Below are 26,578 nucleotides of genomic sequence, written 5' to 3'. Positions count from 1 at the left end.
CACCTCCCCCTCCTGTACAATGATAACACCTCTATATAAAGTAGATAGCACAGGATACACCATTCACAATGGGTGATGTCACAGCTCCCCTCCTCCTCCTGTACAATGACTGATAACACCTCTATATACAGTAGATAACACAGGATCCACCATTCACAATAGGTGATGTCAGAGCTCACCTCTTCCCCCTTTTTTCACAATGACCATTGCCAGAATACAGCACACTCAGATTAGAAGCTCCGCAGTTTTCTATATAGAAGATTGTTTGTCGATGCTAATGTCCACGTTCGCACTAGGAAGTATGCATCTAATTTTTGTGCTAGTTTCTAGTATGAAAATTGTAAGATTTTTTTTCATATAGATTTTTTTTTTCATATACATCAATAACACAAAAAAACATTAGCAAACAATTTTTAAAATTACATTTGAAGGGAATCTGTCAACCCATTTTTGGCCTATAAGGGTATGTGCACACGGTGCAGATTCTGCTGCGTTGTACAGTACCTTTATTTCCTATGTAAATAAAAAAACGCAGTGCACATGGCTGCGGATTTTTCCGCGGTTTACAATCCGCAGCATGTCAATTGTTTGATGCAGAAACACTGCAGTTTTACACCTCATCCATTATGAGGTGTAAAACCGCAGGGCAAAACCGCAGATAAACCGCAGGACTTATCAGGGCGTCCGGTCTGGTCCGATAGGTGTCGCGGTTCCGTTAGGCGCCTCCCATCTTCTAGAGATGACGTCCTCCTCCTTGTTTCCCTCGTCTGGGCTGTGCTACATCTGCCCCGGTCCGTTGAACTTTTTGGTGCTCCATGTCGGACTGTGCAGGTGGCCTGGTGTGCCTCCATGTGATGAACTGCCAGGGCCTATTTAAGAGTTTCTAAGACTCACACCCGGGCCTTTTTATTGAATTGAGTCCTGTACTCCACCTGCCTGTGGTTTCCCCACATCCTCTGCCTGCCTGCGGTTTCCTGACATCCCCCGGCTGCTTGCGTTTTCCTGACATCCCCCACGTGCCTGCACTTTCCACCATCCCACCTGTCTACCTATGGTTTCCAGTCCCTCTACTTACCAACCTTGGGCTTAGATGATCCACCTCACCCAGTGGATTCCTGGAACTTCTCATAGCAATACATTTTTCCATAGATATCCTAGACCTGATGAATTTGTTGTACTCACTGAAAATTTAAGACATAAAATCTGTGTAATCCTGATATTAAAATGAGCACTTTATTAGTCAAGGAATCGAGTGAGGGAGCTGCAGCTTATACTAAGCAGCAGAAGATTTCAGCAGCAGGTAGGACACGTAGGAGCTGTCAATCAGAGTAGGTGGGCAAGATAAAGCTGGAGAGAGGAGACTCAATGAGATTCAGCAGGAAGGAGGAGATTCCACGGGGGGGGGGGGAGACACAGAGGAACGATCAATCAGGTTAAGTGGGCAGAGGTTCAGCAGGGGGGAAGAGAAGCTGCTAGGTGAGTGGAGATTCAGCAGCAGAGAGGAGGGACACTGAGGAGCTGAAGAATCTTTCAAAAACAATTATATTCTGATTCTAACATGAGTTATCAAAGAAAGTATACCAGTGTCATCAGGTTTAAGAGATGATTAAATAATGTAAACAGTTCATACTGTGAATTCTGATGACAGATCCATGTTAATAATTACATTTACATATAGCAAGAATTAGCTCCAGAATAACAATGAGTTTATAGTTAAGAGCTGCCGTAGTCGATCATATAGCAGGATTTTTGTTGAGGCCGGTATTGTGGTGGGTTTAGTTCAGGTTGATGTCCTGGGAAAACATGAGGCTCTCTCCTGAAAACTGAAAATAAAGGAATACTGGAGTTAACATCCATACAGACATCAATCAGTATGTGTTGTATATGTACTGACTGAAACAATCAATAGATTTGGTTTCCAGTACCATCTCTATGCCGATGACACTCAGTTATACACCTCTACTTCTAACATCATGCCTGCATTATTACAAAACACCAGTGATTGTCTTACCGCTGTCTCTAACATCATGTCCTCCCTCTATCTGAAACTGAACCTGTCAAAGACTGAACTCCTTGTGTTTCCTCCCTCTACTAACTATGCCCACATTGCCATTTCCGTGTGTGGTTCCACTATTACTCCCCAACAACATGCCCGCTGTCTTGGGGTCATACTTGATTCCGAGCTTTCCTTCGCCCCCCACATCCGATCACTGGCTCTCTTGTTATCTCCATCTCAAAAACATTTCTAGAATTCAACCTTTTCTTACTTTTGACTCTGCAGAAACTCTTTCTGTTTCTCTTATTCATTCTCATCTGGACTATTGTAACTCTCTTCTAATCGGTCTCCCTCTTACCAAACTCTCCCCCCTCCAATCTGTCTTGAATGCTGCAGTCAGGATCATATTGTAACAATTATATGGGTACTACAGAATCTGATTGCATGGGATAACATGACACTGAGACCAAAGTTGATGCAAATAAGTATATTTAACAAGTGTAACAAAACTAACAATGCACTTCCTGCAATAGTAACGAAAACACAGCACAATATGGAATGATGGAAGTTAAGTAAAACGAACAGAGCACTTCCTGCAATAGTAACGAATGCACAGCTCAATATAGAAATGTCCAGAGTAACTGAAGAGCGGGGCGTGACCGCTAATATAACCAGTCCAACAGTAATATAACGCAGGTGTGTACAAGGCACTAAACGTAGAAGTCCAGCAGAACGTATGTGAGTTATCACACCGCATTTAATGAGACAGTCCAGCGATATTAAGAATGAGCATGCACACAGCACTAAAGTGTAGAAGTCCAGCAATTATAAAGGTGGGAATGCACTAGGCACTTAAACGTGGACATCCAGCTTTATACCGGAGTGGCATTAACAAGAGAAGGTCACCTGTGTACCTTTTGAGCTGTAAGTCCCGCACAGCAGCCCACACAAACACAGATCTAGAGGAGAAGATGATGTCAGGATTCCTTATAGTCCATCGCAGTTCCAGGGGTGAATAGCTCCAACTAGCAGTCCAGACAGTAGTTAAACACAGACAGCATCAGGGAGATGCACAGAGCACTGTAGGTAGCAGAACGAGGAGAGGCAGAGCACCGAGTAAAGAGCAGCAGCAGGGAGTTCACCAGCAGAACAGCAGGAGCTCGGGAGCCAACAGCAACAAAATACTCAGGCAAAGAGGAGCACACGACCTGGACTTAAATAATCAGGACAGACAGGAATTCCATGGCAGGAAGAGATACAAGACTCCATCTTGGATCAGGGCGAACAGGCACAAAGGAAAGTCCAGAATTCTTACACCTATTCCTCACCAACCATTACACCGATGCCTCTGCCCTGCGCCAGTCACTACACTGGTTACCCATCCACTCCAGTTCAATATAAACTTATCACTCTCACCCACAAAGCGCTCCATGGTTCAGCAACCCCCTACATCTCCTCCCTCGTCTCAGTCTACCACCCTACCCGTGGCTCTCCGTTCTGCTAATGACCTAAGACTAACATCCTCAATAATCAGAACCACCTCCCACTCCCGTCTCCAAGACTTCTCATGTGCAACCCCCTACATCTCCTCCCTCGTCTCAGTCTACCACCCTACCTGTGCCCTCCATTCTGCTAATGACCTAAGACTAACATCCTCAATAATCAGAACCTCCCACTCCCGTCTCCAAGACTTTTCATGTGCTGTGCCAATTCTTTGGAATGCACTACTCAGGATAGTTTGATTAATCCCCATTTCCTCTTGGTATCTGTTGTTTATGTGACTATTGTTAGGCTGTAATGTCTTTTACTGTCTGTACAAGTTCCCTCTAAGGTAAAGTGCTGTGGAATATGTTGTCGCTATAGAAATAAAATTATTACTACTATATATTCCAAGAGACCTAGGCTGCTAATTATTGCTCGGCCTGGAGATGACTTACGATGAGGCATCAGCGTTGACATCACATCATTACCCTATCTACTAAACATAACCCCGGCAGCAGCTACAGTGGACGCAGCCTTGTCCGAGGCTGAAACGTTATAATTCCCTGCTCAGTGATGCAATAAAACTAAGATACCGTGGGACATGGGTAAAAGTAAATTCAACAGGTGTCTTTCTCCACTACAGTGGGTAGCACACAGGTATCCACTCACCCCCTGCCTGGATTGCTTGTTAACCTTAGGGTCTATTATTCTACTCTTCCAAGTCCCAACTTACAATCACAAACCACTGGAAAGACGGGAGCCCTTAGTCCAATTTATAAGCTGGACGGTCATCTCCAACATGGATGGCAGGACTATTTTTCCATGAGGGTGACAATCGGCCTAGGAAGATGGTACATCGATGGTTGCCTGTTACGCTGTATTGTGGAGTTAAATAACCCTATATCTGGGGGCTGCATTATTATTTTTCCATATGTCTATACATCTATCCACCACAACTTTTGGAATTGAGACTATACCAGCATTCTTCAATTTGGAGGTCCCTTGATCTGACATATATTGCATTGGATTGCTTGTCAGCCACACTGACCCATAGATGTAAGGGTGGACGTTCATTGGCAATTGTTGTAGGAACCTGAGAAAGGCTCTGTATCTCCGGGAAATAAGAGAAAACCCTTCTTATGAGTATGCGCAGATATGAACTGGTGGAAGAGGCTGGACCTCATGTGCAGTCCCCTACCTTGTCTCTCTGCAGGAACATCATTTCTGAGATAGTCCGCGTTATACGAGGTCTCATAGTAATGAGCGTACTGAAAAAAAAAAGAAAATAGTTTGATTAGTGATCTAACTTGTGATTACTTTCTCATGCCGCCTTCGCCTGGGCCAAAATCCAAGAGGAGGACGTTGTGCTGATACTGGACAGTTATCTTCTGGTTACTTTTATTTTTGTTTTCCAAATGTACCTCACATTTCTGATAACTTTTCAGAATGTGCCCTGTGTAAACTTGAGGAATAGCATTATTTCTGCATTTTTTTTCAGCATCTTCAGGTTCTGTCTCCAATTTTCAGCTGTCTCTGAGCTAGAGGGTAAAGACTAGCTGCTATGGTGTCTGCAATACACAGCGCACACAAACATGAGGGATTCCTGTTTCCCCATCTCTGTGTAACAAATGTTCAGCAGCAGCATGGAAGATAACATACAGCACTACTGAGCAGTGTAGATGTGAATTCAGCTCAGGGTCAGATACAAAAACTTGTTAAAAAAGAATTAGCATGATCGCTCTCTGAGATAGTAATACTAGCTGTTATGGTGTCTGCCATACACAGGACACATAGACAGGGGGATTCCTGCTCTTCTATCTCTGTGTAGCACATAGTCAACAGCACCAGCATGGAGGACAATATCCTGCAACACTGAGCAGTGTAGCTGTGAATCCAACTCAGGATCAGATTTAATTTTTTTTTTAAAGGAGTAGCATGGTTGTTCTCTCTGCTCCTCCCCTTCTCCATAGACTTCAAATGGCAGCCACAATCTGATTAGTCACTGAGCGGGCATTAAATGTTGTTTTTAGAATAATACATATTTTAGCCGTTTTTCTGAGTGGATAAGGTGTTCATAAGACAGGGGCAGGAAAAGAAGTGACTCATAATTGAAGAAAGAAGCAGATTATTATGGTAAAATACATGACAAAGTTTCTTAGATTTGCTTGTATTATGGATGTACATAAAGTTTTTTGAAACAACAGCAACCATTTAAGAGAAGTAGTGAAATTCCACATAGGTCTTGGCCTCCCTTCATCAGTACCTGGGATGGCGGCGGTCTCCTCTGCTCTAGTTTACACAGGTCGTAACGTTCCTGATTCCAGTTGCCGATGAGCGTCTTGTTGCAGTACGCGTCCTCGTTGGTTGTGCACCTCCATCCGTACTGCTTGAATTTGGTCTCGGGTCTGATGTCTAGCCATACCTCACCATGTCCGTTTGCTTTAAGATTGGAAACAAAATGCGACATTCTGCAGAAGGAGAAAAGTCGTGTCACATAAAGACATGTCCATTGTCTTAAATTCTGAGAAACCCTGTGTAATGTTTTGTTATAGGATCCTACACAACCAAACGTGAGCAGTTATTTGATCACCATGTAAATGCCCCATATACGTACTACTTCACCATTAGAAGGTCCAATAAATATGGCTGTGAGATAGCTATTGTCCTTATGAGGTTCTCCCACCATTTACATTTAGGGCATCAATATGACGGTATATATATCACCAGTATGGTATATACATCACCAGGACGGTATATATATCACCAGTATGGTATATACATCACCAGGACGGTATATACATCACCAGGACGGTATATATATCACCAGTATGGTATATACATCACCAGGACGGTATATATATCACCAGTATGGTATATACATCACCAGGACGGTATATATATCACCAGTAAGGTATATACATCACCAGGACGGTATATATATCACCAGTATGGTATATACATCACCAGGACGGTATATATATCACCAGTATGGTATATACATCACCAGGACGGTATATATATCACCAGTATGGTATATACATCACCAGGACGGTATATATATCACCAGTATGGTATATACATCACCAGGACGGTATATATATCACCAGTATGGTATATACATCACCAGGACGGTATATATATCACCAGTATGGTATATACATCACCAGGACGGTATATATATCACCAGTATGGTATATACATCACCAGGACGGTATATATATCACCAGTATGGTATATACATCACCAGGATGGCATATTCATTATCAGGATGGTATATTCATCCCCAGGACGGTATATACATCACCAGTACAGTATATTCATTACCAGTACGGTATATTCATCCCCAGGACGGTTTATTCATCCCCAAGACAGTATATTCATTATTCATTATCAGTATATACACCATCAGGACATTATATTCATCACCACGATGGTATATACATTACAAGGATGGTATATTCATCACCAGGACAGTATATTCATTATCAGGACGGTATACTCATCACTAGGACGGTATACTCATCACCACGATGATATATACATTATAAGGATGGTATATTCATCACCAGGACAGAGTATTCATAACTAGGATGGTATATTCATCACCAGTATGCAGGGCTGGTTTTAGGTAAAGTGGGGCCCTAGACAAAGTTTAAAATGGGGCCCCAAATGCTAACATATTGCTCATCACAGAAGCATTTTGATTGTATTTACATGTGCTGAGTTCAGGCCGGTAAATGAGATCGACAAAATTGAAGAAGTCGTTCAACACTTGTTTCCCGGCCTCTTTCCACCATCTGAGAAAGAATGATGGGGACAGAACAATCAGTAATGGATCACTAAGGGTGTGTGCACACGTTGCGGTTTTTGCTGCGGATCCGCAGCGGATTTGGTCCTGCGGATCCGCAGCAGTTTCTTTGCGGTTTACAGTACCATGAAAACCTATGGAAAACCAAATCCGCCGTGCACATGCTGCGGAAAATACTGCGCAGATTAGCTGCGGTTTATTTTCCGCAGCATGTTACTTCTTTTTTGCGGAACCGCAGCTGCAGTGTACGTTCTGGGACATACAAATCAATCAATCTCTCTCTCTCATCCGCACTGCCAAACCACACTAGAACCTGCATCAAATCCGCTGTACACATGCTAGGAATCCGCAGGAAAAATGCATGTGTTTTACCCTGCGTTTTCTGCCAAGAGATATGGATTCTCTGCAGAAAAAGCCGCAGACTAATCCACAACGTGTGCACACACCCTAACGGATCACAGTACAGTATCATGTTATCAGCAGCACATCTACAGTTTACACCCCATAGTCCTCCAAATAATATAATCTGCCCCATAGTCCTCCATATAGTATACTACACTCATCAGTCCTCCATATACTAAAATACACTCCTCATAGCCCTCCATATATTAAAATACACTGCTCAGTCCTCCATATAGTATAATACACTCCTCATAGTACTCCATATAGTATAATGCACCGCCATTGTCACCCATGTAGTACAATTCACTTCCCATAGCATAATGCACCCCATAGTTCTTCATTTAATGTATTCCCCATAGTCCTCGATACAGTATAATGCAGCCCACATATAGTATAATGCCGCCACCCAATAGAGCATAATGCAGCCACCCCACAGAGTATTATGCAGCCCCGCCATACAATATAATGTAACCCCCAAAGAATATAATGCAGCCCCCCTCTTATAGTATAATGCAGCCACCCCTTAGAGAATAATGCAGCTACCCCAGAGTATAATGCAGCCACTCCACAGAATATAGTGCAACCCCCCATAGAATATAATGCAGCCCCACCCCCCATATAGTATAATGCAGCCCCTCCATAGAATATATGGCAACCCCCTCATAGGATATAATGCAGCCCCTTATATAGTATAATGTAGCCCCTCCATAGAATACAATGTAGCCCTCATCATATAGTATAATGCAGCCCCCATCGAATATAATAAATATAATACAGTCCCCCATAGAATATAATGTAGACCCAAATAGAATATAATACAGCCCACCTTCCCATAGAATATAATGTAGCCCCCCATATTATATAACACAGCCTCCCCCTATAGAATATAATGTAAAATCTACCCCCCATGGTATATGACACAGCCGCATAGTATATACCCCAGCACCACATGGTATACAGCCCAGCCCACCAAGGTATACAGCCCAGTACTCACAATGATTTTAAAAAAACAAAACAAAACACTCCTCACCTTCTCCTCGTGCCTGCGCTGCTGGCTGCTCCTGTCTCCTCCTGCTCCGTCTGGCACATAGTGAGAGCGCAATGACGTCATCGACCCCCGCTGTGTCAGAGGCAGAGCGGGGAATGATGGGAGAGGGAGCATCAGGTGACGCTCTCTCTTCCACCACTGCCTCCTTCAATGCGGCGGCGGTGGGAGTCGGCGCTGGGGTCAGGCGGGCCCCCCTGCCTCACAGGGGCCCCATAGTGGCTGTGTGATGTGCCGCTGGCTGGGGGCCCCTGGAGGAGCGGGGGCCCTAGGCAGCTGCCTGGTCTGCCTGCCCCTAACGCCGACCCTGCCAGTACGGTATATACATCCTGTGAGATATGGGAAAATGACATATAAATGATACAATTTTGATTTCTGATGGAATTCCCCATCAAGAGACAGTTGGGCCCAAAAATACTTGCTTTATACCACTCAGCCCCCCTCCCTTGGCATTCATTCCCCAGGATCAATGTTTATCTTTAATTAAACCACAGGAACAGAACAAGCCCTTTGATGCTCGGTGACTAGCAATTAGCACAAGGGTGTAAACTCTAGTGCAGCTACAGCTGGATTCCTTTGTCTGCCTCAAGCACATGGTGACATTGTGGCACCACAGGCCACAGCAAGGCTCTGAGGTATTGAAACTGGAAAATGACCTATAATAACAGAATGCAATATCTCTGAGCCTAGTCGAGCACAGTCTCGGAACCAGCATTCTTTCCCCCACATGCCCGTGCCCGGCAGCCACCTGTAGCACTCTGCATTATGGAGTTATGAAGCATAGCTACCTGGGATTACATACGTAGACATATTTGGTCTCCCTGTGGAGATAAAATCCAGGGAAACCCAGTTGCGGCGCTGCCGACCCATTTGGAGCTACGGGCGGAAAGTTAAGCGCCATCCATTGTTATGCCTGAAAAAAATCATACTCTCAGAGATGGGAGGAAAGAGGCTGCACAAGCCCAGGGGTGGGCACAGAGTGGGGAGGGAGCAGCCCAGGAGAAAAGAGGCAGCTCCTCATTTTGAGCTTAGTTTTCTACTGGCAGGAGGAACCGTTAGCTGACACAGCCAGGAAAGCCTGTAACTATGATTTGTACCTGTGATCACATGCTACATAACACAGTAATTGCAACCTATCTATACCCTATCCGTACTACACTCCTGACTGTATACTTGTATATTGCTCTGTAAATATATACTTGTATATTTCTTGTGCGCTTTTCGGTGATTAAATATAAAATTAATATCGGGCTGCTCTTTTATCTTGATACCCAAATCCCCACGTCCACACGATCGGTTGGTTATATTATACGCTACCCGAGATGTTTCCTGACTGCCTGCTGCCAGACGGGGCTTATGTCAAACAAGGAACTGGTGGCAGTAGACCGTACTGTTTTAGTGAGGAACTCTGGCAGTGACGGCTGGGAGAGGTTTATATATGTATCCCCAGCCTGGACTTGTGCTATGTATCCCCCTCACTGGGAGCGCCTCAATAACTCGTCCCTATAAGGAAAGCCTTTCCGGCAACTATTTGCCCTCAGTGCAGTTCCCTGACTGACCTGGAGTAAGTGGTGGCGCCAGAGAGACGATCCCCGCTGGGTCCTTCTCTCCCCTCCCCCGGGGTGAGCGAAGTCGACAACCCCTTTCCCTGTGTGATTCGTCACACATCCACATGACGGTATATTAATCCGAAGGATGGTACAGTGCCTTGCGAAAGTATTCGGCCCCCTGGAATTTTTCAACCTTTTCCTACATATCATGCTTAAAACATAAAGATATCAAATGTAAATTTTTGGTGAAGAATCAACAAGTGGAACACAATTGTGAAGTTGAACGAAATGTATTGGTTATTTTAAATTTTTGTGGAAATTCAAAAACTGAAAAGTGGGGCGTGCAATATTATTTGGCTCCTTTAACTTAATACTTTGTTGCACCACCTTTTTCTTGCGATTACAGCTGCAAGTCGCTCGGGGTATGTCTCTATCAGTTTTGTACATTGAGAGACTGAAATTCTTCCCTTTCTTCCTTGGCAAACAGCTCGAGCTCATTGAGGTCTGATGGAGATCATTTGTGAACAGCAGTTTTCAGCTCTTTACACAGATTGATGGAATTCAGGTCTGGACTTTGACTTGGCCATTCTAACACCTGGATACGTTTATTTGTGAACCATTCCATTTTAGATTTTGCTTTATGTTTGGGGTCATTGTCTTGTTGGAAGACAAATCTCCGTCCCAGTCTCAGGTCTTTTGCAGACTCCAACAGGTTTTCTTCAAGAATGGTCCTGTATTTGGCTCCATCCATCTTCCCATCAATTTTAACCATCTTCCCTGTCAATGCTGAAGAAAAGAAGGCCCAAACCACGATGTTGCCACCACCATGTTTGACAGTAGGGATGGTGTGTTCAGGGTGATGAGTTGTGTTGCCTTTACGCCAAACATATTGTTTGGTGTTATGAATGAGTCACCGTAGGAGGCAAAAACAGAAATGCTAGCTAAGTCCAGAAAACCAGAGAAGTTGGCAGCTATCGGATTGCAGACCCCTGAACCTATCAACACAACTAGCAGTAGCCGTGGGGGGTTCCTACGATGACCTAGACCCCTCGATCACAGCCGGAGAACTGCCTAGCCTAAAGACAGAAAGGGAAATCTAAACTGCCCCAGAGCAGACCCCAAAGCAAAAGGCAGCCCCCAACATATAATGACGGTGAGGCAAGAAGAGCACTAACACAGACAGAAAGATAGACTGAGCAAAGACGGGGCCCAAGCTAACTAGATAGGAAAGGACAGGAAGGCTGCTGTCTGCAATCCGTGAAAAACCCTACAAAAATAAGAGCCAACAAACTGACAGTGAAAAAAGGCCCTGAAGACGCTAAGCTTCAAAAAGCTATGTCAGTACTCAGGAATATTCTGAAGACAGAGCAACAGGCAAAAGGAGATTCAGCTCACCCCAGCAGGGAATGGCAGAATCCAGAAAAGCAAGGGAAACAAAAAACAAAACACAAATGCTAACAGGCAAAGCAGAAAACTTAGCTTTAGAGGAGCAGGAATCAGACTGGTCTCAAAGAAGTCCACAGAGAAATCACCCGCAGGGCAGAAGGGCGTCGGCAGCCTTATATCCAGTCCGTGACTCCACTCAGCCAGTCATCATCATTAGACTCAGGTGCCTGATAATCAGGCTCATTACCTTCCTTTACCAGAATAGGGAGTTCACCAGACCTCAGTGACGAAGGGGAAAATTAACTCACAACAGTACCTCCCCCTTGAGGAGGGGTCTCCGAACCCTCATCCACGCCACCAGGGCAACCAGGGTGAGCCCGATGAAAGGCACGCACCAATCTTTTGGCATGAATATCAGAGGCAGAGACCCAGGAATTATCCTCCTGACCATAACCCTTCCACTTAACCAAATACTGGAGTCTCCGTCTAGCCAGACGGGAATCCAGTATTTTCTCTACCTCATATTCCATGTTACCTTCAACCAATACAGGGTCCGGAGGTGCCACCCCAGGAACAACTGGTTCAACAAACCTCTTCAACAAGGACTTATGGAACACATTATGGATCTTAAATGTGACAGGAAGAGCCAAACGAAAAGAGACCGGATTAATAATCTCCAAAATCTTGTAAGGTCCAATAAATCTGGGCTTAAACTTAGGAGAAGCCACCTTCATAGCAATATTTTTTGATGATAACCACACCATATCACCAATCTTAAACTGGGGACCAATGGTCCTATGTCGATTGGAAAACCGCTGGGCCTTTTCCTGGGAGAGAGATAACTTATCCACCACTTGGTCCCAGATCTGGTGCATTCTCTCCACCACAGTGTCAACACCTGGGCAGGCAGAAGGCTCCACCTGCCCTGAAGAAAATCGAGGATGAAACCCAAAGTAACAAAAAAAAGGTGACATCAAAGTGGCAGAACTAGCTCTATTATTTAAAGCAAATTCGGCCAAGGGCAAAAATGAAACCCAATCATCCTGATCAGCGGAAATAAAACATCTCAAATACGACTCCAAGGTCTGGTTTGTTCTCTCTGTCTGTCCATTGGTCTGAGGGCGAAAAGCAGAGGAGAAGGACAACTGAATTCCCAGCTTGGAACAGAAAGTCCTCCAAAATCTAGACACAAACTGAACTCCTCTGTCAGATACAATGTTCTCAGGAATCCCGTGCAAGCGAACCACCTGTTGCAAAAACAGGGGCACCAACTCAGAGGAAGACGGCAACTTAGGGAGTGGTACAAGATGAACCATCTTAGAGAACCTATCACAAATCACACAAATAAGTCATTCTTTGAGAGACAGGCATATCAGAGATGAAATCCATTGAAATATGGGTCCATGGCCTCCTGGGGACCGGCAAAGGCATCAACAACCCACTAGTGCGAGAACAAGATTTAGACCGGGAGCAAGTCCCACAGGACTGCACAAAATTCCTGACATCATGAGACAAGGTGGGCCACCAAAAAGAGCGACCCACCAGATCTCTAGTACCAAAAATACCTGGATGACCAGCCAATGCAGAGCAATGAACTTCAGACATCACTCTCTTCTTCCACTGGTCAGGAACATACAACTTTCCACTGGGACAACGCTCAGGTTTGTCCTCCTGGAACTCTTGCAGAGCAAGTCTCAAATCGGGCGAGATGGCAGAAAGAACTACCCCTTCGCCTAAGATGGTAGCAGGCTTGGTCACCACAGGAGAATCAGCAAAGAAGCTCCTAGAGAGGGCGTCTGCCTTGACATTCTTAGTTCCAAGAAGAAAAGAGACCACAAAATCAAAACGTGTAAAAAACAAGGCCCACCTAGCCTGTCTAGGGTTCAAGCGTTTAGCCGACTCTAGGTAAATCAAATTCTTGTGGTCAGTGAGGACCACAACTTGATGTTTAGCTCCCTCTAACAAATGTCTCCACTCCTCAAATGCCCATTTCATGGCCAACAGTTCCCGATTCCCCACATCATAGTTACGTTCAGATGGAGAGAACTTTCGGGAAAAGAAAGCACAGGGATTCATTTTAGATGTTACAGGATCCTTTTGGGACAAAACAGCTCCTGCACCAATCTCAGAAGCATCCACCTCTACCTGGAACGGGAGTGAGACATCAGGTTGCCGCAAAACCGGGGCGGAGGTAAATCTTCGCTTCAGCTCCTGAAAGGAAGCAACAGCCTCCGGAGACCAATTCAACACATCAGCACCCTTCTTAGTCAGATCAGTCAATGGCTTGGCAATACTAGAAAATTTTGCTATAAATTTCCGATAAAAATTAGCAAAACCCAAAAACTTCTGGAGGGCCTTCAAAGAAGTGGGCTGAACCCAATCATAAATGGCCTGTACCTTGGCCGGGTCCATTTCAATAGTTGACGGAGACAAAATAAATCCCAAAAATGAAATCCTCTGTACTCCAAAAAGGCATTTCGATCCTTTGACATACAGGGAATTCTCCCTCAAGATCCGGAACACAGTCCGAATATGTTCCACATGAGAATCCCAATCCTTGGAGAAGATCAAAATATCATCCAGATAGATAATCAAAAATTTATCGACAAAGTCTCGGAAAATATCGTTCATGAAGCACTGGAAGACAGAAGGGGCATTAGTGAGCCCAAAAGGCATCACCAGGTACTCAAAATGTCCCTCCGGAGTATTAAACGCCGTCTTCCATTCATCCCCCTGTTTAATGCGGATAAGATTATACGCCCCCCTGAGGTCAAGCTTGGTAAACCAGCAAGCACCTCTAACTCTAGAGAATAGATCCGAAATCAGGGGTAACGGATACTGATATTTAATAGTAATTTTGTTGAGGGCACGATAATCAATACAAGGCCTTAAAGAACCATCCTTTTTGGCCACAAAAAAAAAACCGGCACCTAAGGGTGAAGAGGATGGTCTAATATGACCCTTCTCCAACGCCTCCTTAATATAGGATCGCATAGCCTCGTGCTCGGGTACAGATAAATTGAAGAGCCGACCCTTGGGAAATTTACACCCCGGGCTCAGTTCAATTGCACAGTCATAACTCCTATGAGGAGGCAAAGATGCAGACTCATTCTCACTAAATACATCATAAAAGTCCGCCAAATAGTCAGGAACATCATGCGACTGAGGAGAGGTGGAAAAAACCGGAGCTTCACTAAAGGCACACCGACAACCCCAACTCACCACAGACACAGATTTCCAATCCAAAACTGGATTATGAATTTGCAGCCAGGGAAACCCCAGAACAACGGCATCATGCAGACCATGCAACACCAAAAATCTGCAATTATCTTGATGGTCTGGGGCGACCCGCATGACCACCTGGGTCCAAAACTGAGGTTTATTTTTCGCCAAAGGAGTAGCATTAATCCCCCTCAAAGGGATAGGCGTCTGCAGAGGTGTCATCGGAAATCCACAACGTTTGGCAAAATCCAAGTCCATTAGGTTTAGCGCTGCTCCTGAATCCACAAAAGCCTTGGCGGAAAATGTGGACAGGGAGCAGATCAGAGTAATTGCCACAAGAAACTTAGGTTGAACACCACCAACAGAAAACGTGTGTGCAAAGCGTTTCTCTCGTTTACGACAAACAGAAATAATATGCGAGGCATCTCCACAGAAAAAACACAGCTTATTACGCCTTCTGAACTCCTGACGTTGCGCCCTAGACAAAACTCTATCACATTGCATAGGTTCAGACGTATGTTCAACCGGTGGAAACACCTCTCGTGCAATCCTGCGTTCACGTAAACGCCGATCAACCTGAATGGCTAATGACATAGAATCGTCCAGACCAGAGGGAACAGGAAATCCCACCATAGTATCTTTTACGGCTTCTGACAAACCCTTCCGAAAGAGAGCAGCCAAGGCATTATCATTCCAGGTAGTAAGGACCGCCCACTTTCGGAACTTTTGACAGTACAACTCTGCAGAATCTCGACCCTGGTTCAATGCCAACAGGGTCTTTTCAGCCTGATCAATAGCATTAGGTTCGTCATACAACAACCCCAAGGCTTGAAAGAATGCGTTCACATTAGTCAGAATAGGATCATCTGGTCTCAAAGAAAACGCCCAATCCTGGGGATCGCCATGCAGCAAAGAGATGACAATTTTAACCTGCTGCGCGGAGCTCCCTGACGAGTTAGGCTTCAAGGCAAAAAATAATTTACAATTATTTTTGAAACTCAAAAATTTAGATCGATCCCCAAAAAATACATCAGGTGTAGGGATCTTTGGTTCAACAGCATGCGAACGAGCAAGGTAGGCGGAAATTCCCCGCACTTCCGCAGCAAGCTGCTCCACTTGATCAGACAATTGCTTTATCTCCATTGAGAGAAAAAAAATTCCCCCTATGGCCTCAGAGATATAGAGGAAAGAATATACACACTTTTTTTTTTTTTTTTAACACAATTCTTTCCTGCTATTGAGTACCCTAGGATCTGCGGTATGGCGGGTGATTCTGTTATGAATGAGTCACCGTAGGAGGCAAAAACAGAAATGCTAGCTAAGTCCAGAAAACCAGAGAAGTTGGCAGCTATCGGATTGCAGACCCCTGAACCTATCAACACAACTAGCAGTAGCCGTGGGGGGTTCCTACGATGACCTAGACCCCTCGATCACAGCCGGAGAACTGCCTAGCCTAAAGACAGAAAGGGAAATCTAAACTGCCCCAGAGCAGACCCCAAAGCAAAAGGCAGCCCCCAACATATAATGACGGTGAGGCAAGAAGAAAGAACACTAACACAGACAGAAAGATAGACTGAGCAAAGACGGGGCCCAAGCTAACTAGACAGGAAAGGACAGGAAGGCTGCTGTCTGCAATCCGTGAAAAACCCTACAAAAATAAGAGCCAACAAACTGACAGTGAAAAAAGGCCCTGAAGACGCTAAGCTTCAAAAAACTATGTCAGTACTCAGGAATATTCTGAAGACAGAGCAACAGGCAAAAGGAGATTCAGCTCACCCCAGCAGGGAATGGCAGAATCCAGAAAAGCAAGGGAAACAAAAAACAAAACACAAATGCTAACAGGCAAAGCAGAAAACTTAGCTTTAGAGGAGCAGGAATCAGACTGGTCTCAAAGAAGTCCACAGAGAAATCACCCGCAGGGCAGAAGGGCGTCGGCAGCCTTATATCCAGTCCGTGACTCCACTCAGCCAGTCATCATCATTAGACTCAGGTGCCTGATAATCAGGCTCATTACCTTCCTTTACCAGAATAGGGAGTTCACCAGACCTCAGTGACGAAGGGGAAAATGAACTCACAACAGTTTGGCATTGTTGCCAAAAAGTTCGATTTTGGTTTCATCTGACCAGAGCACCTTCTTCCACATGTTTGGTGTGTCTCCCAGGTGGCTTGTTGCAAACTTTAAACAACACTTTTTATGGATATCTTTGAGAAATGGCTTTCTTCTTGCCACTCTTCCATAAAGGCCTGATTTGTGCAGTGTGCGACTGATTGATAAAGTAACTTGGCACTCAACTGAATGATCCTTTACAAAATAAGTTTTTATTTTATATGCAGTCCTAGAAGACGTTTCTGTCCACAATCGACCTTCGTCAGTCTGCCGACTGCTAACACGGTATAATGATCAGATATAGAACCAAGAATCTATGTGGATTCCTGCTTTATGGTATAATGCAGATTTGTGCTGCACTTCCAGCTGTCACTAGAGTGTGCTGTGTTGTGCTGTTAGTGCTGTCTGTGTATAGCATGCAGTGGTATGATACTCCTTCCATTTCAGTATGATCGCTTGCACAGTGCTCCTTGGGATGTTTAAAGTTTTGGAAATCATTTTGTATCCAAATCCGGCTTTAAACTTCTCCACAACAGTATCACGGACCTGCCTGTTGTGTTCCTTGGTCTTCATGATGCTCTCTGTGCATCAAACAGAACCCTGAGACTATCACAGAGCAGGTGCATTTATACGGAGACTTGTTTACACACAGGTGGATTATATTTATCATCATTAGTCATTTAGGACAACATTGGATCATTCAGAGATCCACAGTGAACATCTGGAGTGAGTTTGCTGCACTGAAAGTAAATGGGGTGAATAATATTGCACGCCCCACTTTTCAGTTTTTGAATTTCCACAAAAATTTAAAATAACCAATAAATTTCGTTCAACTTCACAATTGTGTCCCACTTGTTGTTGATTCTTCACCAAAAATTTACATTTGGTATCTTTATGTTTGAAGCATGATATGTGGGAAAAGGTTGAAAAGCTCCAGGGAGCCGAATACTTTTGAAAGGCACTGTGTATACATCACCAGGACGGTATAGTCATTACCAAGATGGTATATTCATCTCCAGGACGGTATATTTATCACCAGGACGGTATATTCATCCCAGGGCGGTATATTTATCACCAGGACGGTATATTTATCCCAGGGCGGTATATTTATCACCAGGACGGTATATTCATCACCAGGGTGGTATATTTATCACCAGGACGGTATATTCATCCCAGGGCGGTATATTTATCACCAGGACGGTATATTCATCCCAGGGCGGTATATTTATCACCAGGACGGTATATTCATCACCAGGGCGGTATATTTATCACCAGGACAGTATATTCATCCCAGGGCGGTATATTTATCACCAGGACGGTATATTCATCCCAGGGCGGTATATTTATCACCAGGACGGTATATTCATCACCAGGGCGGTATATTTATCACCAGGACGGTATATTCATCACCTGGGCGGTATATTTATCACCAGGACGGCATATTCATCCCAGGGCGGTATATTTATCACCAGGACGGTATATTCATCCCCAGGACGGTATATGTATCCCCAGGGCGGTATATTTATCACTTGGACGGTATATTCATCCCAGGGCGGTATATTTATCACCAGGACGGTATATTCATCCCCAGGACGGTATATTCATCACCAGGACGGTATATTTATCCCAGGGCGGTATATTCATTACCAGGACGGTATATGTATCCCCAGGGCGGGATATTAATCACCAGGACGGTATATTTATCACCAGGACGGTATATTCATCACCAGGGCGGTATATTTATCACCAGGACGGTATATTCATCCCCAGGACGGTATATTCATCACCAGGACGGTATATTTATCCCAGGGCGGTATATTCATTACCAGGACGGTATATGTATCCCCAGGGCGGGATATTCATCACCAGGACGGTATATTTATCACCAGGACGGTATATTCATCACCAGGGCGGTATATTCATCCCAGGACGGTATATTTATCACCAGGACGGTATATTCATCCCCAGGACGGTATATTTATACCAGGACGGTATATTCATCCCAGGACGGTATATTTATCACCAGGACGGTATATTCATCCCCAGGACGGTATATTCATCCCAGGGCAGTATATTCATTACCAGGGCGGTATATTCATCCCCAGGACGGTATATGTATCCCCAGGGCGGGATATTCATCACAAGGACGGTATATTTATCACCAGGACGGTATATTCATCACAAGGGCGGTATATTCATCCCAGGGCGGTATATTCATTACCAGGGCGGTATATTTATCACCAGGACGGTATATTCATCACCAGGGCGGTATATTCATCACCAGGACGGTATATTTATCACCAGGACGGTATATTCATCACCAGGGCGGTATAGTTATCACCAGGGCAGTATATTCATCCCAGGGCGGTATATTTATCACCAGGACGGTATATTCATCCCAGGGCGGTATATTCATTACCAGGACGGTATATGTATCCCCAGGGCGGGATATTCATCACCAGGACGGTATATTTATCACCAGGACGGTATATTCATCACCAGGGCGGTATATTCATCCCAGGACGGTATATTTATCACCAGGACGGTATATTCATCCCCAGGACGGTATATTTATACCAGGACGGTATATTCATCCCAGGACGGTATATTTATCACCAGGACGGTATATTCATCCCCAGGACGGTATATTCATCCCAGGGCAGTATATTCATTACCAGGGCGGTATATTCATCCCCAGGACGGTATATGTATCCCCAGGGCGGGATATTCATCACAAGGACGGTATATTTATCACCAGGACGGTATATTCATCACCAGGGCGGTATATTTATCACCAGGACGGTATATTCATCACCTGGGCGGTATATTTATCACCAGGACGGCATATTCATCCCAGGGCGGTATATTTATCACCAGGACGGTATATTCATCCCCAGGACGGTATATGTATCCCCAGGGCGGTATATTTATCACCAGGACGGTATATTCATCCCAGGGCGGTATATTTATCACCAGGACGGTATATTCATCCCCAGGACGGTATATTCATCCCAGGGCGGTATATTTATCACCAGGACGGTATATTCATCCCAGGGCGGTATATTCATCACCAGGACGATATATTTATCCCAGGGCGGTATATTCATTACCAGGACGGTATATGTATCCCCAGGGCGGGATATTCATCACCAGGACGGTATATTTATCACCAGGACGGTATATTCATCACCAGGGCGGTGTATTCATCCCAGGACGGTATATTTATCACCAGGACGGTATATTCATCCCCAGGACGGTATATTTATACCAGGACGGTATATTCATCCCAGGACGGTATATTTATCACCAGGACGGTATATTCATCCCCAGGACGGTATATTCATCCCAGGGCAGTATATTCATTACCAGGGCGGTATATTCATCCCCAGGACGGTATATGTATCCCCAGGGCGGGATATTCATCACAAGGACGGTATATTTATCACCAGGACGGTATATTCATCACAAGGGCGGTATATTCATCCCAGGGCGGTATATTCATTACCAGGGAGGTATATTTATCACCAGGACGGTATATTCATCACCAGGGCGGTATATTCATCACCAGGACGGTATATTTATCACCAGGACGGTATATTCATCACCAGGGCGGTATAGTTATCACCAGGACAGTATATTCATCCCAGGGCGGTATATTTATCACCAGGACGGTATATTCATCCCAGGGCGGTATATTTATCACCAGGACGGTATATTCATCACCAGGGCGGTATATTTATCACCAGGACGGTATATTCATCACCAGGGCGGTATATTTATCACCAGGACGGCATATTCATCCCAGGGCGGTATATTTATCACCAGGACGGTATATTCATCCCCAGGACGGTATATGTATCCCCAGGGCGGTATATTTATCACCAGGACGGTATATTCATCCCAGGCCGGTATATTTATCACCAGGACGGTATATTCATCCCCAGGACGGTATATTCATCCCAGGGCGGTATATTTATCACCAGGACGGTATATTCATCCCAGGGCGGTATATTCATCACCAGGGCGGTATATTCATCACCAGGACGGTATATTTATCCCAGGGCGGTATATTCATTACCAGGACGGTATATGTATCCCCAGGGCGGGATATTCATCACCAGGACGGTATATTCATCACCAGGGCGGTATATTCATCCCAGGACGGTATATTTATCACCAGGATGGTATATTCATCCCCAGGACGGTATATTTATCACCAGGATGGTATATTCATCCCAGGACGGTATATTTATCACCAGGACGGTATATTCATCCCCAGGATGGTATATTCATCCCAGGGCAGTATATTCATTACCAGGGCGGTATATTCATCCCCAGGACAGTATATGTATCCCCAGGGCGGGATATTCATCACAAGGACGGTATATTTATCACCAGGACGGTATATTCATCACAAGGGCGGTATATTCATCCCAGGACGGTATATTTATCACCAGGACGGTATATTCATCCCCAGGACGGTATATTTATCACCAGGACGGTATATTCATCCCAGGACGGTATATTTATCACCAGGACGGTATATTCATCCCCAGGACGGTATATTCATCCCAGGGCGGTATATTCATTACCAGGGCGGTATATTTATCACCAGGACGGTATATTCATCACCAGGGCGGTATATTCATCACCAGGACGGTATATTTATCACCAGGACGGTATATTCATCCCAGGACGGTATATTCATCCCCAGGACGGTATATTCATCCCAGGGCGGTATATTCATTACCAGGGCGGTATATTTATCACCAGGACGGTATATTCATCACCAGGGCGGTATATTCATCACCAGGACGGTATATTTATCACCAGGACGGTATATTCATCACCAGGACGGTATATTCATCCCCAGGACGGTATATTCATCCCAGGGCGGTATATTCATTACCAGGGCGGTATATTTATCACCAGGACGGTATATTCATCACCAGGGCGGTATATTCATCACCAGGGCGGTATATTTATCACCAGGGCGGTATATTCATCACCAGGACGGTATATTTATCACCAGGACGGTATATTCATCACCAGGACGGTATATTCATCCCAGGGCGGTATATTCATTACCAGGGCGGTATATTCATCCCAGGACGGTATATTCATCACCAGGGCGGTATATTTATCACCAGGACGGTATATTCATCACCAGGACGGTATATTCATCCCAGGGCGGTATATTCATTACCAGGGCGGTATATTTATCACCAGGACGGTATATTCATCACCAGGGCGGTATATTCATCACCAGGGCGGTATATTTATCACCAGGGCGGTATATTCATCACCAGGACGGTATATTTATCACCAGGACGGTATATTCATCACCAGGACGGTATATTCATCCCAGGGCGGTATATTCATTACCAGGGCGGTATATTTATCACCAGGACAGTATATTCATCACCAGGGCGGTATATTCATCACCAGGGCGGTATATTCATCACCAGGACGGTATATTTATCACCAGGACGGTATATTCATCCCCAGGACGGTATATTTATCACCAGGGCGGTATATTTATCACCAGGACGGTATATTCATCCCCAGGACGGTATATTCATCCCAGGGCGGTATATTCATTACCAGGGCGGTATATTTATCACCAGGACGGTATATTCATCCCCAGGACGGTATATTCATCCCAGGGCGGTATATTCATCACCAGGGCGGTATATTTATCCCCAGGGCGGTATATTTATCACCAGGACAGCACATTTCCCCCTTTCCCTCCTCACACTCTGCCATCAGCCTCCACCATGTCCATCCTCTGTACTGTACTCCTCCCAGTACTGTACATTATTACAGCCAGTCAGGATTCTCCCCCATCACCACAAGCGCTGGAAAAACGCCTGCACGTACCCGGGTATCGGTTGAGGAACCCAACGCCGGTTTTGTTGCTGTGTTGCTTAGTAACAGATCATGACGTCATCAGCGTGCGCCGCAGAACCCGGAAGTAGCTGCAGGAAGGAGTCACGTGGTTGTAGCCGTCCGCCGGTGACTGCGGCTGTGTGCGCTGCAGGGGGTGACTGGCAGGTAAGTGACGTTACTGTGTGAACAGATCCCTGCAGACAGCACGAACATTGCATTAAAGACACATTTAATTCCCACTTCAGTGTCTGCACAATGTTCCTTCTGTGGGAATGGTGGTCACTGATACAAACTTTGCACTAAATTCACACATTGCGGAAGACACGCTTTTTTATATTCCTTGCATTGCCAATTTTGCTTTTAATTAGCCGGTGCTGATTACATGGAAATCTGGGAGGCCGTGGGCCATGGCCGGTCCGTGCACCTCCTCTTGTCGCCCTTGTTCAGGGTCGGACTGGCCCATCGGAGAACCGGAGGATTCTCCAGCGGACCTTGGCTCTGACACTTGTTGGCATATTGGCCAGCAGCTGCCTAGGGCCCCCAGCCAGTGGTGTGTCGCTAATAGCGGCACACCCAGCTGCTATGGGGCCCCTGATGTTTCCTGCTTTATGACCGTTTTGGAGCCACAAGCTCCACCAGAGACCAGACAGACATCAGTCGCTTCGGGAGGAGGCGGGGCTGCGGTTCTGACTCTTCCTGATTTAGACTCTGCCCACATGACTATTGCAGCGTTGTTATTAGTGAGCTCTCTGATTAGCCTGCATTGGATTTCCTATTGCGAGGGAGATTTAGAAATCTCATTGGTCCATATAATATGGTGGCAGTTTAGGGGCAGAAGAAGAGCGGACAGAAAAAAGAAATGTTCTTTTTTTTCTTTCAGATCCAGAGACGATGGTTTCTATTCTGTTGGTCGGAGAAGGAAATTTTTCATTTTCTGCTTCACTCTGTGACACCGGAGAAGACGCTCATCACATCACCGCCACCTGCTATGAGGCGGAGGACACGGTCCGTCAGCAGCACCTCTCTTGGAGGAACGTCCAGCATCTTAGAAGTAAAGGTCAGTTAGTACCAGATTCACTGTCTGCTGATGATGGCAGTAACTGCCACTGACAGCTGTAAAGTCGCTGAAATGCCCCCCATTATATGGGGCTCTGCATCCTAAAACAGCAGCTCCCATCTGATATTTGGTGCTGTCACAGCCAGCTGCCTGGTTAGCAGTCACATTTGTTTTGCTATATGGCAATATCTTACAGTACAACTTGTTAATGTCTAGGCTTAAAGGGGTATTCCGACCTCAGACATTTATGGCATATTTATACAAACTGTTACATATGTCTGATAGATGCAAGTCTCACCTCTTGGACCCCCACGGATGTGCAGCTCTTTACAGTCACCTCTGTGGGAGTACTGAAATAGAAATGAATGGAGAGAGTTGCACATGCGCAGCCACCACTTCCCTTACAGTGATGTGAGACCACACTCCTTTCTCAAGATAGGAGCAGTACCTATCACAGGTTTTGACAATGTGTGAGATAGGAATACCCCTTTTCAGTTGGGCATACACTTAGAAAGCTGTTGGCAGAACGATCATAAAGCTGAGAGCTTATTCTCCCAACCTCTTCATATGCATGCATGCTCCTCTATACCCTCCTTGGCACCTTTTCTCTCACCCCCTCCCAACCTTCCTGCTACCTTCCCCTTCATGGTCCCCTTTGCACTTTTCCGCGTCCCCTTCCGCGTCTCTCCGTGTCCCCTTCCGCGTCTCTCCGTGTCCCCTTCCGCGTCTCTCCGTGTCCCCTTCCGCGTCTCTCCGTGTCCCCTTCCGCGTCTCTCCGTGTCCCCTTCCGCGTCTCTCCGTGTCCCCTTCCGCGTCTCTCCGTGTCCCCTTCCGCGTCTCTCCGTGTCCCCTTCCGCGTCTCTCCGTGTCCCCGTCCGCGTCTCTCCGTGTCCCCTTCCGCGTCTCTCCGTGTCCCCTTCCTCGTCTCTCCGTGTCCCCTTCCTCGTCTCTCCGTGTCCCCTTCCTCGTCTCTCCGTGTCCCCTTCCTCGTCTCTCCGTGTCCCCTTCCTCGTCTCTCCGTGTCCCCTTCCTCGTCTCTCCGTGTCCCCTTCCTCGTCTCTCCGTGTCCCCTTCCTCGTCTCTCCGTGTCCCCTTCCTCGTCTCTCCGTGTCCCCTTCCTCGTCTCTCCGTGTCCCCTTCCTCGTCTCTCCGTGTCCCCTTCCTCGTCTCTCCGTGTCCCCTTCCTCGTCTCTCCGTGTCCCCTTCCTCGTCTCTCCGTGTCCCCTTCCTCGTCTCTCCGTGTCCCCTTCTGCATTCCTTTGCGTTCCCTTCCGCGTCCATCAGCGTCCCCACTCTGCACACCTCTGTCCCCACTCCGAACTCTTCTGGCGGTGAAGTCTCTCCCTTGAAAACAAATCCAACCTCACCAATCTTTTTTTTTTTTTTTTTTTCTTGGGCATCTGCCATCAGGTTTGAGTCAGTAAAATCATCGCAAAACATCCTACTGACCTCTATATTCCACAATAATTTCTTCATGGTTATTTGGTGATGAAAATAAGCATATTAATGCCATGAAATTATTTTCCCGTTTCTAACATTTGTCCATGCCATGTTTCTCCTGCGATATATTATAGGAGCCGAGGTTCACTTTGGTGTGGACGTGACAAAACTAGATGAATATGGTTTTATCACTAATCAGTCTTACGACAGAATTATCTTCAACTTTCCACATTGCGGCAGGAAGGCAGGAGTCAAGAAGAACAGGGATTTGCTGTCCAATTTTTTTAATAGGTAAGTGAGAAGGGTCGTCTCTATGCCTGATGCGGGGTACAAATACTATTACATGGCAGCCTACTCATAACAGGCAACACATGGCTCGATGTATCAGAGAAGGAGCCGCTGGTAAGTAGATTTGGCTTATAGAAGGAGGTTCACAGAGGACTGTCCTCAATCATGCCTGTTTATACCCCAATCATTAGGATTTTTTATATTTCACCTACTATACTTTACCAGCATTGCATGAGGAAAGGCAAGATGGTGGCCTGATGGTACACCATTTCCCTCCATAGTAGATGGGCCAAAGCAAATTACTCTGTCGCCTTATTGGGGGACACAGAACCGTGGGTGTTATGCTGCTGTCCACTAGGAGGCGACACTATGCATAATCTGAAAAAGATTAACTTTGGCTCCTCCTCTGCAGTATACACCCCTGGACGGCGTCAGCCTTCTCCAGTTTTTGCTTAGTGTCGCAGGAGGCACACCTAAGATTTTTTTTTACTCCGTCTTTTTCCTGGATTTTTTTCCAAAGGACTACAGATGAAGAAAAGAGGGTCTCCAGCGAGACTCCCGGCATGGCTCCCTCCTCGGTTCCCTATTAGGGGTACCCGGTTGAGGTCGAGGTGGCTATTCCCCATGTCGCTCCCTCACCAGTCCCTCGGGTACTGGTTTGAGGTCGAGACCCCCCTCCTTCCTCAGTTCCGTCCGGCTCTGGGTCGAGGTCGAGGCGACGATGAAGCCCCCTGACGGTGACAGCAGCACCCCCCCTAATCTGGGGGTATTAGGTTGAGACACCGCAGGTAGGGCCTGTACCAGGCACCAGGGACCCCAGTCCACCTGTGGACTCCTTTAGGGACCGGGGGAGGTGCAGCGAGGCACGGCACTTATCAGAGACCGGGCTCCCTGCGCTCCGGTCTC

The 26,578-nt window shown here is 45.8% G+C and overlaps 2 protein-coding genes across 3 annotated transcripts in view; one reads left to right on the top strand and one right to left on the bottom strand.

Annotated features, from left to right (window-relative positions):
* Nucleotides 1-1,211: 1,211 nt before the first annotated feature.
* On the bottom strand, nucleotides 1,212-22,987 carry CFAP68 (cilia and flagella associated protein 68). 2 transcript variants are annotated; one of them, XM_073585145.1, is made up of 4 exons: nucleotides 22,879-22,987; nucleotides 5,742-5,946; nucleotides 4,677-4,746; nucleotides 1,212-1,823 (listed from the first exon to the last, which is right to left on the bottom strand). In XM_073585145.1, exons 2-4 carry the CDS (start codon nucleotides 5,943-5,945, stop codon nucleotides 1,714-1,716), a joined length of 384 nt encoding a protein of 127 aa, XP_073441246.1. In that variant the 5' UTR covers nucleotide 5,946; nucleotides 22,879-22,987; the 3' UTR covers nucleotides 1,212-1,713. The 2 variants fall into 2 exon arrangements, with proteins under 2 accessions (XP_073441246.1, XP_073441245.1); XM_073585144.1 differs by lacking the exon at nucleotides 22,879-22,987 and adding an exon at nucleotides 22,755-22,867.
* FDXACB1 (ferredoxin-fold anticodon binding domain containing 1) overlaps nucleotides 22,960-26,578 on the top strand; it is a 17,880-nt gene continuing 14,261 nt past the window's right edge. Inside the window, exons 1-3 of the mRNA XM_073585140.1 lie at nucleotides 22,960-23,052; nucleotides 23,768-23,944; nucleotides 25,519-25,675. Of these exons, the coding sequence (XP_073441241.1) occupies nucleotides 23,779-23,944; nucleotides 25,519-25,675 (323 nt within the window). The 5' untranslated portion in view covers nucleotides 22,960-23,052; nucleotides 23,768-23,778. The remainder of the gene's footprint in view (nucleotides 23,053-23,767; nucleotides 23,945-25,518; nucleotides 25,676-26,578) is intronic.

This window comes from Dendrobates tinctorius, unplaced genomic scaffold (genome assembly GCF_039654945.1).
Source record: "Dendrobates tinctorius isolate UK_male_01 unplaced genomic scaffold, ASM3965494v1 ptg000086l, whole genome shotgun sequence".
Classification (NCBI taxonomy): domain Eukaryota; kingdom Metazoa; phylum Chordata; class Amphibia; order Anura; family Dendrobatidae; genus Dendrobates; species Dendrobates tinctorius.
The sequence above is the reverse complement of the archived record's forward strand: the minus strand, read 5'-3'. Positions and strand labels throughout refer to the sequence as shown.

What these genes read in the sequence shown, in the direction of transcription:
- CFAP68 (XM_073585144.1), bottom strand. Translation starts at nt 22,816, where the DNA reads ATGTACAGTACTGGGAGGAGTACAGTACAGAGGATGGACATGGTGGAG. An exon ending in GTGGAGGCTGATGGCAGAGT is followed by an intron (nt 5,947 to 22,754) that starts GTGAGGAGGGAA and finishes CTCCTTCTGCAG; the next exon opens with AATGTCGCATTTTGTTTCCA. An exon ending in TGTTCCTGCAGAGAGACAAG is followed by an intron (nt 1,824 to 4,676) that starts GTAGGGGACTGC and finishes CTTTATTTTCAG; the next exon opens with TTTTCAGGAGAGAGCCTCAT.